General features: G+C 43.6%; 1 protein-coding gene across 10 annotated transcripts in view; it reads right to left on the reverse strand.

The window, feature by feature from the left end:
• SPEN (spen family transcriptional repressor) overlaps positions 1 to 18,957 on the reverse strand; it is a 79,653-nt gene that overhangs the window by 13,350 nt on the left and 47,346 nt on the right. For 9 of the 10 annotated variants that reach the window (XM_062012929.1, XM_062012928.1, XM_062012934.1 and 6 more), the window contains 7 exons: positions 10,861 to 11,021; positions 9,473 to 9,673; positions 8,455 to 8,606; positions 6,074 to 6,199; positions 5,412 to 5,525; positions 4,115 to 4,228; positions 2,407 to 2,507 (listed from right to left, as the gene is read on the reverse strand). In XM_062012929.1, coding sequence (XP_061868913.1) covers positions 2,407 to 2,507; positions 4,115 to 4,228; positions 5,412 to 5,525; positions 6,074 to 6,199; positions 8,455 to 8,606; positions 9,473 to 9,673; positions 10,861 to 11,021 — 969 coding nt within the window. The remainder of the gene's footprint in view (positions 1 to 2,406; positions 2,508 to 4,114; positions 4,229 to 5,411; positions 5,526 to 6,073; positions 6,200 to 8,454; positions 8,607 to 9,472; positions 9,674 to 10,860; positions 11,022 to 18,957) is intronic. The other variant, XM_062012933.1, reaches the window with a different exon arrangement.

Raw genomic sequence — 18,957 nt, forward strand, 5'->3', positions numbered from 1 at the left:
ATTTAGGCAGCATCTGTGCAGCCAACACACAGTCTGTCATGGTGATGCCCGCCCCATCTAAAGAACCTGAAACCTACCTCTGAACACGTGAGTCAAGGCAAAATTCAGGCTTGGAGCCTCTCCCATTAAGCAGTAACATGATTCCTTTAACAATCCTAAACCTTGTAAGCAATCATTCAGTTCCAACACTGGCTCTTTCACTGCATGTGACAGGGTGACGTTGCCAATCAACATCAGGTTGTTTATCAGATCAGATGAACTCATGGGAAACATTCAGCAAAAGAAGTCAAGCAATTAACGTTATGATCTCGAAACCTCCAAAGAGCAGAACAAACCAGCCATTTATATTCCTTAAGATGCCTCTTTGGCAGAGCAGTGGCATGGAGCTGGTGCTCCAACTCACCACCATTACAGTGTGTTTTGCACACTCTATTTCCCCTACGTGTCTTTGCCTTCCCAGCTTATGTTTTATGTTAAAAGCTGACAGCTTCCACCTTTTGAGAAACACAAAGAAGAACACAAGGAAACATAAGATGGATGACAAAAACCTCATTCTGCAAGAGAAGTGGGATGCTGTGAAAGGCAGCTGTGAAGTTAAAGAAAATAACCATGGGGTTTGGGGTTTTTTGGGGGTTTATACTTCTTTTTAATCTCCTTTGGGGCCTATTTAGACTGGCTACAACTACAACCTAAGAGAACCTGGTTAGCACAGCTCTCAGCATCACTGCAAGGGACTGAGAGTTGGTAGGAGTTGCTTGGAGGAGGACTGTAAGATGCAGAATTACAAGATCCACTCACTGCAGAGCTGGCTCAATCACTCCATGATTCATAGCTGCTGAGTATCTCCTAATGACTATGTGAGCATAATGACAGGAAGGGAAAAAAACAAGACTAACGTGTACCCAAGGATCACATCGTTCCAGAAATCAGTGTTCTGCTCACAACTATTTCACGGTGAAGACAAGCCCAGCTGACTCCTGTGTGCTAAAAGACATCTGATAATGCACTTCTCTTTCCCGAATTCGCTGTGGTTCAGAGGAAATGATTACTGACTGCTTGCTGGCACATCACATCTGGCAACGACTGGGGGAAGCACACAGTTATTTCCACTATGCAAATCCTGATTGCTGATTTGCAAACCCTCCTCTCTTTTAAAGCTGGTAATTTCTCATAGATGTGAGAACAACCTATTTTGCTGCAAAAAGCCCCATCAAATTCATCTGTCTCATGGGTACAGGCACTGTCACGCCAGGCTTATTCATCAGCCAGAACCCTAACAATTAAGCCAGACTCTGAAGGTAATAAACCATGATGGTTTTTTTCTTCCAGCCACTGGAGAAAGAATAAAAAAGGCACAAAATGCAGATGGCTTCTGTGCCAGGCTGTGCTCAGCTGGGCTCTGCAGAGATAAGTGGTCACGCAGGAGGAACACAAGCCTTTGCAGCATGTGCAAAATGGCCAGACACCATCCTGACAGATGCTGCGAAGAGGCATCAACACAGAACACATTCTTCATGTCCAATAGCAAAAAAAAAGGGAAATAAATTAATTGCAGTCTCATTCCTATGATATTATCAAGCAAACAAACTAAACTGCTGGAAAGGGGGAAGCGAAAGACCAAGTTTTACTCTGTGCTCAGCAGATGAGCAGCAGCAGTTTCTCAGGCTCTGTATCCACCCACTAACATGTACATTTGTCTGGAGGGTGCAGGAAAGCGTTACAGATGCTTTGCATTCCTAAGAAATGATGAATGACTCACAAGTGTGTCCTGGTGACCCACCACAGTAACCAGATACCAAATATATAGATCACACCAACAGCCACAGCTGCCACCTAAGTACAAACTTCCAGAATCAGCTACACCTCAGATGTGTGACAGCCTGTCTGCTTTAATCACAGCATCTTAAGGATTGGAAGGGACCTCAAAAGCTCATCCAGTCCAATCCCCTGCCAGAGCAGGACCACCTAGAGCAGGGCACACAGGGACTCATCCATCTGGGTTGGAATGTCCCCAGAGAAGGAGCCTCCACAGCCCATCTGGGCAGCCCCTGCCAGGGCTCCCTCACCCCAACAGGGGAGAAGTTTTTCCTTACGTTTCTTTGGAATCTCTTCTGTTCTAGTTTGTCCCCATTGCCCCTTGTCCTATCACTGGACTTTAACAGCCTGGCTCCATAAGTCTGACCACCTACATCTGTTTGAAATCTATGTATTAAACAGGCAAAAGACACTCAGAATCTGCTCAAATATTGCTAACGAAACATTAAGGGAAGGATAAAGTCAAGCGGAACAAAAAGCAAGTGTTGGTTTAATAATTATGGCCTGAAGAATGTTTTAATTGCATATTCAGACGATGATGAAAAAAGACTGTAATAAATGTAGTAATGTAATAAAGGTATGGACACATGCCTTCTTTCTGCCAGCATTTCGTAGAAGTCTCTGATATCTTGACCCGTTTTCTCCATGGAATGATAAAATGCCAACTGACTTTCTCGATTGGCAAAGTCCACCTGAAAAACAAAGGGAAAAAACACCTCAGTGAAAAGAAACATCCTGTTTGGACAACATTTCACTATCTGCCACGGTCTGAAGATGGGAGCAGGGCGAAAATGGGGGTGGTAATATTGAACAAAAAAAGGTCAAATGCTCCTCTGGACGAGCTCTACAAATTCCCAGCAGTGAAGGCCTTTCTCTCTTACCTCAGCACAGCTGCATGGAGCTATATAACTACCTCCTTACTGGGGTATGTTGTTGTAGCTGCCAGACCAGAAGCTTCTGCTCAGTAAACCAGCAGGAAAAATCCCCATTATTAGCGTGGTATTGACGTTTTTAATACTACGGCTCCAATTACAGCTCAATGTCCCTTTTATCTCCACGCAGTGCTAGAGCAGGTCAGTATGATTCATCTATTTCAGACACCACATTATTTGCCTGAGGTTATATGGCAAGGCAAGTACAGGGATGGAAAAGGAATCAAGCCTCCTGAATTGCAGCTCCCTACTCTAGCTGCTCGAAGAGTGGATGTTTTCTAGGGTGACAATATTAATTAATGGCATAGCTGCACAAAAACCAGGATTAGAATGGATTTAACTGGGTGTATGCCATGTAACGTCTTTCCTTGACATTCTAGTTCCTTTTCATTAAAAATAACCACAAAGGCCTATGTATTTATAGAGCCACAGCAGTGGAGAGCAGATTTAAGTGCCTCATGGGTGTTGCTTATTCCAAAGGTGCTTGGTAGCAAGACCCACCAACACAAGACAGGAAACTTCTAGATGACCATGCATTTTCTTGCAACCCCCACACTTAGAAACTAAAGTATATGCAGCTCTCAACCACAAAGGGTGTGGAGTTGCTAGGTTAATAATACATCGGAGGAAAGATCATGCTTGAAATCATTACCCACTCTTTAGGAGAGAAGAAAGGAGGAGGAGGAAGACAATTCAGAAGGCTGGCTGATATCTCACATCCCCAATTAGTGGAACCGATGGGACAGTCGAAACAGGTATTACCACATTCACCCAAATCCAAGGCATTCCTGTAGATGGCAAGTGTTGCTCCAGGAAAAAAGTACTTTCTGTTTCTTTTCAGTAGTGGTTTTAATTATTTTTAACCTGTTACAAGAAGGGAGCTACCATGGCAAGAGCAGGCCTCGCTGTATCCCACAGCTACAGAGAGCAAGCCAACCACGTGTTGCCTCAGCCCGGTCAACAGCCTGGACATCAGCATGGAGCAGCTGAAATGCAGTCACGTGTCATCCCAGAGGAACTCACACCCTCAGATTTCCCTCTTCTACCCCAAAAAAAGGACAACAAGTTTGCCTTGGATTCAGGTCAATGAGGTAGTAACACGGACACCAACACTCAGGAGCTCAGAGAGACAAGTTGAGTGAAACAAACGGCAGAATACTGGGAAAGGCTTTACAGGTTCAAGACACCCTGACATCTTGATAAGCCGAGTATAAAAAACATAGCTCAAAGCCTTTGACGTCTGGGACACGTGTCCCACTGAGTATTCCTCTTGTCTGGCAGTCTGCAAGTGCCAGGCATTTAAGGGGTAAGGCCTAAATACAATTTGTTTCTCATTTTTTGTTTGTTTTGGAGGTCATTCTGCACACCTTAATTTTATTCCCACCGATTTTCCTCCCCTTGGTCTCTTTTACAGCTGCTTGTGCATATTCAATCTCATTGTAGAGAACCAGGGCCATGCCTTTTAAGCGGTCAAACACCACCTGTAAAAAACAAAAAAACAAAACAAAAACCAAATAAGAGCCTCATCCACAGGACTTAACGTCAGTCCCAACAAAATCCTAAGTCATGAGGACACCAGGAAGGAAATAATTTGTCGCAAGGTAAATTTCCAGGCTTTTCTGATGAGGCATATTCTAATGAACAGACAACATAAGGCCACGGGACTGCTTTCAGTTGTGGATCTTGTGGCTTGAGGTATATTATGCCTTTATTTTGTTTTTCTGTATTTTACTTTCAAACTGTGTTTTGTTGTCTTTGGTGACTGAGTTTTGCAGTTTCTCTTTGTTTACTTTTAGGTTTTGGACACACACACAAAAAATCCAATGTGTTTTAGGGGGGAAAAAAGGTGAAAGGGAACTTTGAATCCCAACATGGAAAAAGAGGTGTTATCACAGTCTGCAGTACCACTTGTCACTTGCTAAATGCCTGATTTCCGAATCTTGTCTTCCTTTGGCAACATTAAGCTTAATACTCAACAGCAATAAAGAATGTCAAAGCTGCAACACAAACCCACAAAAATCCTTTTAAGGATGCAACACCCTGATCCTGTAAAGATTTACACCCGTTGCTTAACTTTAAGCACATCCATGTCCAACAGGAACATAGGGGACAACTCACAGGCGTAAGTTTAAGCGTGTGCATAAATCCCTGGGGCAAGTAACACACTGCCACTGTGTGACAATGGGATGTTGCACCATCACTGACTTATTTTCATGTACTTCTGTCAGTGTGGTTATCCTAACTGCTTTAAAGAGTGATTTTTTGGGGGTCTGAAGACAAAGGTATCGTTGTGTCTAATTACGTAATCAGCGTGTGTAAGTGCATAATGAGACTGCTGTTCCTCCAACGTCAGCCTTCTAAAGAACTGTTGTTGGGGAGAGACTGTACTGCACAAGAGCAACAAATGGTTTACAGTGTTCATTATCTCGGCTCATTCAAAATCCATTTGGGTTTCTTTTTCTCTCCCAAAACACCAGAAGCGACAGCTCTATGCATTGGATCAACAGGATGCAAAGCTACAGAGCCCTGTTGGCCAAATTACACCCCAGAGAGAATTTTTCTACCTGAGCTATAAAGCCCTGGACAGTTGGGGTTGAAAGGACAGGATGGGAAGAAAGGAAGACAGTAACAACTTGAAACCACACGCCACAGCCTCCCACCTACCTTCACCACAGGCCCGTATCGGCAGAAATGTCGAGTTAAATACTGATCCGTAACGTTGGTAGAAAGCCCATCTAACCACACGCAGTTTGTAGGCATGCTCTTCCCAAAGCCCAGCTGAACACAAAAGGGCAAAACTTCCATCAGTACAAAGTGTTTAAGTGGAACAGAGCGCCCCTAATTGCAGAGTTATTTGAAGAAAGCTAATTGTTTGTGTGGGTTTTTACTACAATTAGCACCTCGTGCAGGTGTGAGGAGGCAAAACTCAAACAGCAGTTAATGGCAATCCTTCTGCCTGCTTAAACAAATACAGTGTGTGACAACATTCGGTTCTTTTACAATTTGAATGCATCTGAAAAGTGACAGGTTGACAGCTCTGGGGACTGACAGCCCCTGCTTATCATTGGTAGCAGATGCCAACCCTCAAGGCCAGGGAATGTCAGTCCCCCAGGTTTACTCCCTCCTGGGGCTCCTTGCTGAGACAGCCAACAAAAACGCTGATTCATCTCAATTATGGTGATGGTGGTTGAGAGCATTGTGCTCTAATCTGATCTACACATTAAAAAACATCTTACTGCCCCGAACTCTGCTGCTGCAAAGCATCCTATGATGTAAGTGAAAAGCATCAAGGAGAAGGATACACTCCACAGGAGGATTTCTTTTACCTTGAGCCGGTTGTTTCCAAGATATTCCCCATCCATCTTCTTAATTGCTTTACACACACTTGCAATATCACAGTACTGCAGGAATGCATACTGAGGAACACCATTCACTTTCTTAATGTCAATATCCTGGGGAAAACCACAAAACAGAACAATTGACAGCCACAGGGCCAAAAAGGACATTCAACAGTGTCAATGAGATCCAAGTGGGCATTTCAGGAGAGAGACACATGGCAGAGCAAGCGCTCTTTAATTAGGATTTTCTTCAGAGAGGATCTAAACAACAGCAAGGAGTTACAAACTTCCCTGTTCTGCTGTTCCTCATTCAAATGAAAAACCAAATCCTTACTGATGCAGGGAAAGCTCTTCATAATGCAGATTTAAAACTCAACCTAAGCCTGACCTGAACAACAAACACTCACTTTAATTTGTTAATATTAAGTCATGAAGAGACAACTCAGAATCAAAGAATTCCAGATTAATTTCAGCTTGCAAAGGATCAAGAGAAAACAACCTGCTTCAGCTCTCATTTCTGAGCCGAGAGGCAAGCAGGGCTTCTTTTCCAAATAAACATGATCCATCCTGTTCCTAGAAACAGAAAGTGGTGCTGGACTCGTCTCTTGAACCACCATGGCGCTGATATGGCAAAGGCAAAGAAGATCCTTAGCTGCTAGTGCTGCTGGGATTTGAATCTGAGGCCCATTCAAAAGTAAGTGCAGTCAGGAGAAAGCTATGAAAGCCCTGGAAAAGCTGATTTTAATTGATTTCAAAAAACTAGCAAGCTTGGAGTTGACATTTGGTTTAAAATCAAGCTCAGCACTAGTACTGGCAAATGTACCGAAAGTCTCTGAACAAACTCATGATATTATGATTCATTCCAAGCTGAAAATAGAAGGTGGAGTGTTTCCGTTTATTTGTTGAACTAGCACAAGCTTCCTTTCCGAGCTACATGCCAAGGCCAGAACATGACTTTAAGCACAAACATTCCAACATCCAGGACAGACTAATTTCATGGTTAATAAATTTAAGGACAAAGCAGCAGTTTGAGACTTTCTCACCCAAGAGCTCTTTGTCTGTGAAAACACACGTAAACAGGGAGATTTACACAACTATTAGATTCCTATAGCCCTGGCCCAATGGTTTAAGTGCAATACTAATAGAAAACTATATTTCCCAGAGTCCAAAGAAGCACAGTAGCAAATTAGACCAGACCACTCACCCTGGACAAGCAATTCCTTCTGACAGATAGATAAAACATCATTACCTTGCTCATTATCCACTGCAAAGGTTAGAAAGCTGGTCCCTTTTCCACCTGAGCTTGTTTTCACAGAAACTGTGCAAGGCAGCACTGCTGCCAAATTCTGACCAGTTAATAATGTTGACAGCACAGCACCATCTCACAGAAGAGCCAATTTACAAGACAATGCACAACCGCCGATACGCATCTTTAGCAGGGAGGTTCTGCTGGTCTGACATCAGGAAAGGGTTTATGCCACAGACACAGTGTGAATTCCTAAATCAGGGTTGATGCCAAGGACAGAGCAGAGGTTGGATGCTCAAGAGCTGCCTCGCATCATAAAATGTACGTTCTGTATCTGTCCTCAGTGTGTATGGAAGCACATCTCCCCTTCTTTTAGGGAGGAAGCACGTATGGGGTTCCTGGTGTGTGTGACTGAAGCTCAACAGATACAAAAGTACTTCAGAGCAGACTGGATAAGGCACAGCATGTTCATAAGCAGCCACAGCCACCACAAGTACACAAACCATCAGTGCTGAAGCCCAGATTCAATTAATTAAACTGACTGTGCATAGTTACTTTCCTTTTCTGGATAATTTCTCTTAGATGCACTATCGATACGACCTGACAGAAAGCAGCATAAGTAGAGGAGAGGGAGATGACTGCTGCTCTACCTCACTCAGAGATACTTGCTCACTTGAAAACCCAAATCCCATGTGTGTCATCACTGCTCCATCTGCGCCACATCTCCCCTGCCCTATTGTCAGGGCACAGATTGTCACAGCTCATGGCTGCTTCCACATGCAGCAACTGAACCCTTTGTTTCAGAAATCATCAGGAAACTTCACAGAGTTGTCCTGATTCAACATTAAAATAACAGCAGGCATATTTGCATCCCAACTACCTTGTTAGGCCTGTCTGCATTTTAACTGTTTCTACTGCTAAGTTATCCCCTCCACACTAAGCTTTCACTCCAAAACCAATGAAAAGCTTTCAGGTAATATTCCAACAAGATGAATGCCTCAGATTATTATATACAGACTGAATTATCTGTCCTTGACATTACAATTGAACCACTGCTAGTAGCATACTTCAGGTGTAGATAGAAAGCACAGGCAAAGACACACAGCATGGAGAATTCACATACCACTATCCCACCAAAGCGCTGAAAGATGTTGCGGAGGTCATGGTAGGTGGTTGTTTTCTCCAGGTTGCCAATGAAGAGAGTTCTTGTTGCTTTTGGGTGAAACTCATCTATCCTCTCATCCAAAGGACGAAATTCATTCTCGCTTTCTGTTTCTAGAGGCAAAAAGAGAGCAGGAAGTTTGTGATGTGTGGAGAGGGTTTTTTTCATGTGGATTTGGTTCCTGTTGATTTGTTTGCTCACGTCTACTTCCTGATGAGCAGATAGGATCTGAGTGAGAGACCAACAGCTCTGACAAAAGCCAAAGTGCTACAGCATTTTGTATTTGACACAGTGCTACATTTGTGAATTGCTATTTACGTGCAGTTTGAAATCTCTGCATCACATCACTGGGTGAGGGCTGAGGAACTGGAGCACCTTCAGGTGAAAGGCAGCTGTACTGGCCAATTGCTTCCCTAGAAATTCACTCTTTTAACAAATATTGATTCTTGAATGTATGAATTCAAACAAGGCATCATGGTGCTTGGGCAACATGGAAGAAGATTGTTTTCACAAATCAATTCTTAAACAAATAACTCAGACTGAGAAGTTAACCTCAGTGCTACAGTTTGGTTGGTCATTTGGGCTACGCTGCCTTAGCCTCAAAAATGCAGCCATCGTTAGCTGCTTTAATTAACAGCAGACAAAACATGCCTGTGGGGACACATTGCTATGCTTATACCATGCTTCTGCTCCACTGAGACAAAGAAGATGAGATTGTTTCTTCCAGCAGCCCTCAGATCCCACGGTTTGAGAGGATGGCAGGTTTCCTTCTCTGACATTTCAGACTGGAACCCTCTCTCTGTTGAACCTGAGAGCATCTTGCTCTAAAATTTATTCTGGTGTATTTCCCAGCTTGTTTAAAATCTGTTTCTGCAGAAAGGCAGTTTTAACGTTTCCTACTCCTACGCTGCCTCTCTACAACAGCTCGTGAACACGCCCAGTGGTCACATGCCCAGTGCAAGGAGGGCATGAATCTTACCTGGTCCTATCCAGGCTGTGACTTCAATCTGCATGCCAAAGAAAAGTTTTCCTTTGGAGGCATTTAGTGCTTTTTCCTGGTCCTCCTGTTGTCGGAAGAACACCAGGCCATACCGTTCCTCAGAAGCCCCGTGAATCTGCACTGACGTCACCTTCCCGTACTTCTTGAATTCATGGAAAAGTCCATCTTTAAGGCTTGTATCTAGACCAACAAATAAGGATTAGTGCTAGAAACCCTTGGGGTTTTTTTACCAATTTAATAGTTCAGAAAATACACAAAGAAATCTGATCTTCCTTCTGAAATGTGACTTCACCCAGTTTAACTTGAATCTCAGCACTCACAGAAGTGGTCTTTTAATCTCAGGTGTTAATTTGGCCAATGTCAAAAGCTTCTGGCTGACCTTTCTCTTTGCCTTGATTTTTAAACCCAAGAAACTACATGTGCAAGCTTCTCACACACCACTAAAGCTGGCAGTGTATTGTTATTACTTCTAAGAGACATCCAATTCAAGACCAAGAAAGAAACTGCGCTACTTTGTTAGTAATTCCATACAGATACTGCATAGAGCAGTTTTCCAAAGCTGGGATGAGGCACCTGGAACAGGGATCAAAGTTATACAGCATTGTGTTCAGTCATTTCAAAGAGACATCTAAGGCAGATTCATCTGATTCTGCAAAAGCTGACTCAGGACCACACAATCTGCCTGGAATCTGTGGGGTTTTTACCTCGGTGGCGCGTCACTTCGTGGAGCATTACAGAAATAACATCTACAGAGAGAATATTGATGTTGTGAGGTATGCTGTTCACTAAGCTAATACACACTCTTTTAATTCAGGCCGTGCCTTTGTATCCATGAATTATGCTACAACTGTTTTACAAACGATTCCATGCTGGTTTTTTCTGCGGGATCTCTCCTGCACTCAGCACAAGGAACGGAGAGTGATCGTGTGTGCTCCTCCATGAGCCATTTCTTGCATTATTTACCATGCAACACTCAATGCCATTATGATTACACTCAAGGGTGTTTTTTTTGTAGTTAAAAAAAAGAAGAAACTGAAGCAGGGTGGGAATAAATGGTCTGAATGGTAAGTGAAAAACATGACTTGCTCCAGGTTTTTCCCTGGGGAAATCCACAGTGCTGTTTCAAAGCACCAGCTCCAGTAGCTTTAAGTGCTCAAGCCCCAGGACTTGAGCTAGAGACTTGCAGGATTGCTCACAGATGGTCACTAATGAAGCAATTTTCCCACCATCACACAAGGAACTGAGACAGGAGCTGAGAGAATTCTGTCCTTGGAGGCGGCATGTGGCTGCCATGCCGAAGACACCATTAAAGGTTATTTAACCTGATTCCCCTCTTTTTTTCCCCTCTGATTCCTGAGTGAATTTACCTGTTGAGCGCACTGGAAGATTTTGAACCTTGATCCCAAAGCTTTTGCGGGGTTCATCCTTCTCCAGAGACGGAAGCAGCTGGGCCGCGGGCGCTGGGACGGCCGTCGACTGCACTGACCGTGCTGGGGACTCGTCACTCGAGCTGCTGCTGGAGTCACTGCTACAAACAGCACGAAGGAAACGAGAGATGAGCACATGGACGTGCAACATGACCAGAGCACACAGGCATTTTGTTTAAAGCAGGATGTCAGATGTGTTTGCTCATCTCCAGGTGTTGCCCTCTCCTCGGCCTGACACAGAAAGCCCCATAACAGCCCGGTTATGCATAGGAATTTAAGACTCATTCCACAGATATTCTCCTACAGAGCCCTTGGAGGTGACAGTGGGAGAAATGGAATATAGGTAAAATGTCAGCTAGATCCTGTTACGTGCTGTGACAATGGCACGGATTTAATTAAGTGTAATACAATGTTGTATCAGCTTAGGAGCTGTGTGGGAAGACTGGAGAAATACAGAGAGGGTACACAGGTCTGCCAAAGCCTAGAAATCCTTCCCAGCGCTCTCATCTACAAGGAAAGAAATACTATCATGCTCTCAGGTATCACTGTCAATCTGAGAGTCACAGAATCACAGCATGGTGGAGGTTGGAAGGGATCTTTAGAGATAATCCAGCCCAACTCCCCTGCTAAAGCAGGTCCCACCTAGAGCTGACCCTAGAGTTCTCCTTATTGCCTCTTGCACATCTCTGAAAAAACCTCTGGCAATACACAAGCCTTATATAGAAGAAAATCATGGCAAGTTGTTTTGGTCAGCTGCTGGAGAATAACTTGGGCAGATGTGTATGAACCAGCAAATGCTATCTGCAGGCTCAGCCTCCATGGCCAGGTTCAGGGTACACAGAGTTCAGACTCACCAACATAAACAATAACTGGGGCAGAAGGGGATTTGCATATTCAATCATATACAGGGAGTCAATGTAGTCCATCGACTCTTGACTGTGCAGATTGTTAGATGCTTTGCAGAAGAGTAAGGAATAACAGAGAATAATGTTATTAAAGCTTGCCTAGTGGGGACACGTCATCTTCTTCAGGGGCTGGTTCCTTCCCTGAGGCATGAGGGCTTATAACATCGCTAAAAATAATTGTGTCTGACATAACCCTGGAGAGTCTCATTCTCCATTACACCAACAGCCTTCTAAAAAATTCTGCTGGAATTTTAACTTGCAGGCTGGGAAAGGGAGTGGGGGGAGATCTGCCACGTACAAAAATAACCCTGTCGGGTTTAGATTGGGTGCTTCTGATTGCATTTCTGTGTCCCTCTCCACATGGTATCAGGAGAACGATAAGTGAGTTTATGTTTTTCTTATCTTGAATCATTTCACAGGCTTTTTCCCATTCAACTTTTTCTTGTCTTTTCTCAGGGAAACCATTTCAAGCTCCTAATCATCTTCATGTTTCAATTTTGTGAACTCCTCTACTACACTCCTTTTTTTTTGTGGGTGTACAGTTTATGTAACACCAAGAGTCATTTTTCCTAAAGCACTCCAGAAAACTGCTTTTTTCAAATGAGTTTCTTGGTGTAATGAGAGCTGTGGCATGTTACTAAAAGCCCCTGGGCTCTGTCCCCATTCTATTTGGAGGCGCAGAAGAGAGGACAATCTCTGTCTCAAAATGCTTACAAACCAGCAGCAGAGGATATAAAACCACACCAGACCAAACCCAAACCAACCAAAAAACAAAAGGTCAAAAAAGCAGAAGTAACAATAAACACAAGAAACTCTTCCCAGCCTCACCCTCTCATTATAACCCTCCCGTCCAGTTGACATCGAGCTGCTTCACACGTCGGTGCCTTTCCCACACACTCTCCTCCTACTCCTCTGTCCCTGGAGGAAGAAGTTCAGCCTTGCTTTGGGAGAGGAGAGAAAATAAAGCTATGCCAGAAAAGGCCTGAAAAACTGAGCCCTTCCTCCTGCCTTCCTCTTCCAAGATGGGCACTGCTCTGCATTTGCCAAGGGGCAGCTGCCCTGTGCCACTCAACCTTGTATTTCATAAACAATAACATTTCCCCTTCCAATCTATAGTCCTGTGTGCTTCTCAGATCTGAATTTACCTCCCTGTTCACAGATTCCTTTTTCTTACAAATCTGTAAACTCCTTTTCTTTGCCCCACCTGCATTTGTGCAACCTGCTTTCATGCTCTCTTCATTACTCAACTATTTCCTTGCTAGAAGTGAAGCAGGCTGCAATTCACTCATCTCCCACCCAAGGATCCCATTCCTTCTGCCTCCTACCTTTCTGCTAACTCTGGCAATGCCAGATGACCTCCAATCCTCATCACATTGATCTTCTCCCCTACAGCATTTTGAGCAAAGGAGGACAAACCCAGCCCCCTGTGAACAGCCCTCAGTAGTCTCCAGGGATAACGTCAGTAAACGCCTGCTACTATGAAATAAATGGGCAGAGAGAAGCTTCTTTTAACATATAGTCAGAGAATGTGTGTGGGGAGAATTTGAAAGTAGTTCCCAAGCTGAGAGCAGCACTGCATGGTTCACCATTCCCCTGGCTAAAATCAGATCGTGGGGCTGCAGCTTCTGCCCTGTTCTTCCTTTCTCATGTCCTGGTGCTCAGTATGACCATCGACTCCATACCTTCTAAAGCACTTTAAATAGTCTGCTTTGCTAAGATGGTATCTGGTAAGTGAGAGGCAGCACTGAATTTCTATTTGAGCAGTGTTTTAAAATGGGAACAGGCTATTTTTAGGTGTGGGTTGTTGGTTGGGTGTTTAAAATATGGAACGTGCTGTTAAAATCACAGCATTCCACTGAATAAACTCCAGGTAACACCTTAAGACATCCCAGAGATGAAAGAACAGTCTAACAAGGTGATAAATTCTACAGCAAGAGTCTGAATTCCACACAGTTTTGAGGAAGAAAACGTTTATGCTGATAAACTTTCACCTCCCCAGGGGGTTTTGCATGTCCCTAAGCAAATCAAGACTTTCTGAGACATTCCATAGAAATGAAAAATGTCATTGTTTCCAGACTCTGTTTTTTGAAAGGGAAAATAATGGTAGCAAGAACAATTCCCTTTTCTTTAGGGAAGGCCTCATCATTTTTTCCAAGCAAAGAAACATGGATCTAAGTCATTTGAAAAGTTAAGTCAAAGGTTTTATGTTCTGTGACTAGGAGAATGATGGAAGAGTTAATTATAGCTGCTGTGCCATCCAGTTATAGCACACCACAGAATCAAAACAAAGTATCTGACAGTCAATTATGTGTAGTCTCAAGCAGAAAAGCACAACTCTTTCAACTACTCCAACTTTAAAAATACACAACACTAAAGCATGTTTGTAAGCTGCACGAGGATCTGTTCCCAGAATATTAAAATGAGAATATGGCTTTCTTTTCCCTGTGAGTAATTTTGCAAACAACTGCCCTTTGCCAACTCGCAGAAAAGAGGTTATTAAACACCCTTCTAGCAAAAGTTAGCTCATGGAGCTTTAGAAAAACAAGTCAGGGAGATTTTAACCTACGAATGTAACAGGTTAAAATCAACAGTACTAATAATTTCCTTCTTGAAAGGGTTTCAAGTGATCGATAGGTCTTGGGGAAGGCCAAACGTGGTGTCAAGAGAACGGATTTCTAACTTCATTTTGCACTTCCACAAACACTATTAAAGCTGCAGTGAGGTTTTTTTTTCCAGAAGCAGAACGTGCTCTGGCACTCAGCCTTTTCCCAACACAGGAAAACCTGCTCTTCAACATCCATGTAAACTCAGCGGAGCAGAATGCCAGCACGCCGAAAAACTAATCTCCTGAGCTGTCACAACACAGGCCTTGCACAGAGAGGGAGCCTGCAGTGGGAATCTGCCTCTTGAAACATCTCGGGCTTACAGCTTCGGTTGTCTTTTCTGATGGTTTGCAGACTTTTGCTGCTGCTGTGTGCTCATTTATGAAGAACACGAGCATTTAAGCAGCAAGAGTTTCAGATGCTCATTTGTCCAGCCCAGAGAGCTTCTCAAATCTGGTTTTGTTCCGGTTTTTATCTCAGCATATGTCAGCAAAGTCAGATGGAAAATCTGAGCTATAAAGCACATTGTTCTTACTTTAGTAAGGAGGTGGAAGTGAAAGCCTTCTCTTACACATGCACTTTCCACAGAATCTTAAGGGCTGGAAGGGACCTCGAAAGCTCATCCAGTGCAACCCCCCCTTCCAGAGCAGGATCAGCTAGAGTAGGGCACACAGGAACTCATCCACGTGGATTTTGAACATCTCCAGAGGCAAAGTTTACAAGCCCTTTCAAAACATTAATCTGCCTTCCACAGTTGCCTACAAATATTTAAGGATGTATGTGTTTCTCCTCACAGTACTTATCTACACATCTATTTTCTATTAAACAAGAGAAAATCTACTTGAAATCCACTCTTCAAGTTTCATCTGCATGGGCTGAGTCCCTGAGACTTGGCACGTAAGACTAGCAATGGGGTTCAGATCACAATGAGCACCAAAAATGCAATTTCAGTATGCTGCAGCTGTTTTGGCACACAGAATCCTTCTCTTCTCACTTCTAACTGGAAAGATGACATCTGAAATGCTAAGAGGAGGATGCACACACATCCTCCATAACCAGTCCTCCTTTCCACACAAATATCTCCTTTTCAATTAATTGCATTTTGCAGTTCCCGTAACTAACTACAAAGTTTCGCTCCATTTATGTATGAAAAACGACAGCACCGGAGCAAGGAATACAAAGTGAGACATTCTCTTTGTTCCCCGGTAAAAAGGAGATAAAAGGGAGAATCCAAACCAGTCGATGTAACAGGATACCCGCTGCTTTCCGTCAATGGCAGCCGCGCTGAATGAAGGGATCTCACAACCTGCCCTACACCCTTTTGCAATCTGAAAATGTGGGACAATTGTCATTTCTGCGAATTGATTTGGGAACGGTGAGTCAGCTGCCAGAGCAGCGCCTGCCCTCCTCAGAGCAAGCGGGAAACACCCCGGCTTTCGTGGAAAATAAAAGCAGAAAGAAGCGTTTAACAAGCGCTGAGGGTGATGTGCTGACAAACTTCGGGTTTAAACAGAACAAAGCCAAACAAAACCCCAACCTCTGATTGTTGGAGCAATGTAAAAACCAAGTCACCTGAATTTTTCAGGGGGAAAAAAAAGTGAGATTGTATTTTTACTTTTTAATAGCTGCCTTCACAAAACGTACACCAGAACTGGTAAAGGATCCAGGGTTCCTGCGGCAGAAATAAGCTGAGTGATCATGGGGGTTTTTCCCTGCCAAAATTCACTGAAATCAGGAACTCTGCCTAGATCAGCTATGATTCAATACCCTGTCAAAATAATCTCCAAGTAAAGATTATCTCCTAGAAAGATCTTTCCAGGCCAGCCTCCTGCAGCACCAGCCCCAGCTGACGGCAAGTTATTCTCAGGGCTGATGGCAGCAGCACATTCCCAAGAGTCAGGAAATCCAAAGTTAACAGTACAGTCATCTCTGAATGGAAACAACAGGAACCCTTTCTCTCCTCATTCCTCCACTCCAGAGCTGAGTTAAGTGATCAGACACCATCTCTTTGTAAAAAGCACCAGCTGCAAAACGCAGATAGTGACAGTGCTCAGCTCTCTCCGGGAGACATAAATCCTTGGAATGCATTAAATACCAGCACTAGGTTTCTGAAACAAACTGCCAAGTTGATTTCTCATACCTGGGAAGACAGCACCAGAAAACTGGTAGCCTGATCAATGTGGTGTTTGAGAGAAAAAAATCCCCACAATGTATTTTTTTTTGCTAGACATTGTCTGTCATTTTAAGACACTATTTTGAAAAAGAATTTAAAAGTGCACTGTCTTCCTTTCTAGATTTAGATTTAAAGATCTTTACCAAGGAAACACTCTTCGGCTTCTCTTCTGGATGAAAAATGATATATTGAAATAATATATGCACAGCTCTATTACAGGCTGCTATTTCTGTCCTACTACTAAATACTAGATGAATCTAAAGAGTTATTTAACCAGAATTTCCCCCCCCCTTCTCTTCACCTGATGAAAAAGTTGCATCAAATGCCTTAAGAACAACAAGTGCTCCACTCCCACACAACCAGAACACCGCAAGATGGCTGTTCTGACACCTTCAAGGAAGAACAAGCATGAGAAAAATTCAAGAGAGCTCTGGGCAGAGGGTTAACATCTCTTGGCCAGAGCTGATTTCGATGCTGACCTGAACAGGCAGATGAGCAGCAGGTAGTTGTTTTGTACACACCGTGTTTCACGCGTAATACCAGTCCCAGCAGTGTAAGGAAAAAAGAACCCCATCAATGGAAATAAATACAGGAGTTTTATTTCCTAGTTAAAAGGAGCTGCTGAACCTGAAGTGAAAGAGATCAGAAAAGCCAAACAAACATCTGAAGTAGGTTTGTACTAACAGATCAAGAGGTAACAAGTCGTTACCATATTTTGCAGACTACAGGCACGCTGAAGGGGCTGGGCCCACACATGCGCCTACCACCAAGAGCTCGAACCCTGCTCTCCCATCTCCTAACAAACCTTTCTCTTTTAAATAAGCACCGAAGCAGACTGTGGATGCTCAGCATGCAAGGGTGGAGAAAGAGAGCTGAGGAGCAGAGTTACACCTCATATTCTCGTGGTGTAATTACTCCATGCCCATCACCTCCCGTACCTCTGGAGCTCGCAGAGCAGAGCTAGCATTGCACGACATTCTTGGCACCTTTTCAAGCCACTGAGAACTCGCCACCCAAGGAACTTTGGTTTGTACTTGTCACACGCTCTGAAGTATTTAACAACACAGAGCTATGATAAAACAATCTGTGGAGGGCAGGGAAAAAAAAAAGGAAGAGCCCTACTGGAAGGAAACAGAAAACAGTCACCAAAAAAGCACTGGACAAAGAAAAAAATCATGTACTGCTCTGAAAAACAATCATTAAATATTGCAGACAAACGAAATGAGGATATCCTCTCTGCCTGAACTTTTACCACACCCAGAAAGGAGACTTCAGAAATCTCCTGCTGGGCTGGAATCCTAAACTGAAAGGAATTAAACGAAATGATGTTTGAAGGCCATGGGAAAGCAACACAACCAGGACAACTCCATATCTTTCAGCTGGCCAAACACAGGCTCTTTGCAGCGTTTCTGTCAGTCTTTGATCAGTAAGTTAAGATCCAAACTCCAGATAGTATTTATCACGTATTTAATCCACATCAAGTAACTGGCTTATTTACATCACATTCTCATTTCTGTGACAGGTCACATCAATATATTTCCTTTAGTCGATGATGTCTAACATCTGATCTTTGATGAATCACAGAGATGAAGAGGTTGCTCAGAAGGATGCAGGACTACTCCCACCCCCAGAACCACCTCTCCCTGCAGCCACCTGCTCTGAGAGTATTTAGAGAGCTGCAGGCTTGTTTTAATTCTTCCCTGCAACTAAATATCCATTATGATTGCTAAAAAGATGTATGTTTATCTGAATCCCTGTCTGGCTGCTGGAGACTGCAGCCAACCCACAGTCCGTGCTACCACCTCACTCCTCAGCCTATGTTCCTCTGTCCTGAGGTTTGAATTTCATGAAGTATAAAAAACACTAACCTGGAAGGCAAAAAAAAAGGTCTTGGTTACAGATATCAGCCAATCTACGCAGCAAACACCCAAGTCTGCAACCACAGCAGGTTACCACTGCTAGGGAGTCGCTAGTTAAACCTTCTGCTCCTCGCACTGGCTGTTAAGTCTATGTTTAGTGGAGTTTAATGCTGCACTTGAGAGCAGCTGGAGTGGCCTGTCTCCCCAGACATCGCCTTTTTGAAACATGGAGGATGGGGGGACCACTCATGCTCAAAAATGAAACTCTAGGAAGCCAGAGGAAATGCTTTCTCAGCAAACGGCCGTGGTGACAGAGCTCAGTGCTGGGAAAGATTAAAGTCATCGAGGCCTTGAGGGTGAAGTACAAAGCCAGCTCTTTGGCATAGCTTTCCCACAATTAAACTTCCACCGATGCAAAGAGGGAAGAGAGAGGGTGAGTGTGAGAACATGGGAGCCCAAAAAGTCTGTGTTTTTTAGCATTACCTTCATAGAGGGAA

This window comes from Colius striatus, chromosome 21 (genome assembly GCF_028858725.1).
Source record: "Colius striatus isolate bColStr4 chromosome 21, bColStr4.1.hap1, whole genome shotgun sequence".
NCBI classification, from domain to species: Eukaryota; Metazoa; Chordata; class Aves; order Coliiformes; family Coliidae; genus Colius; species Colius striatus.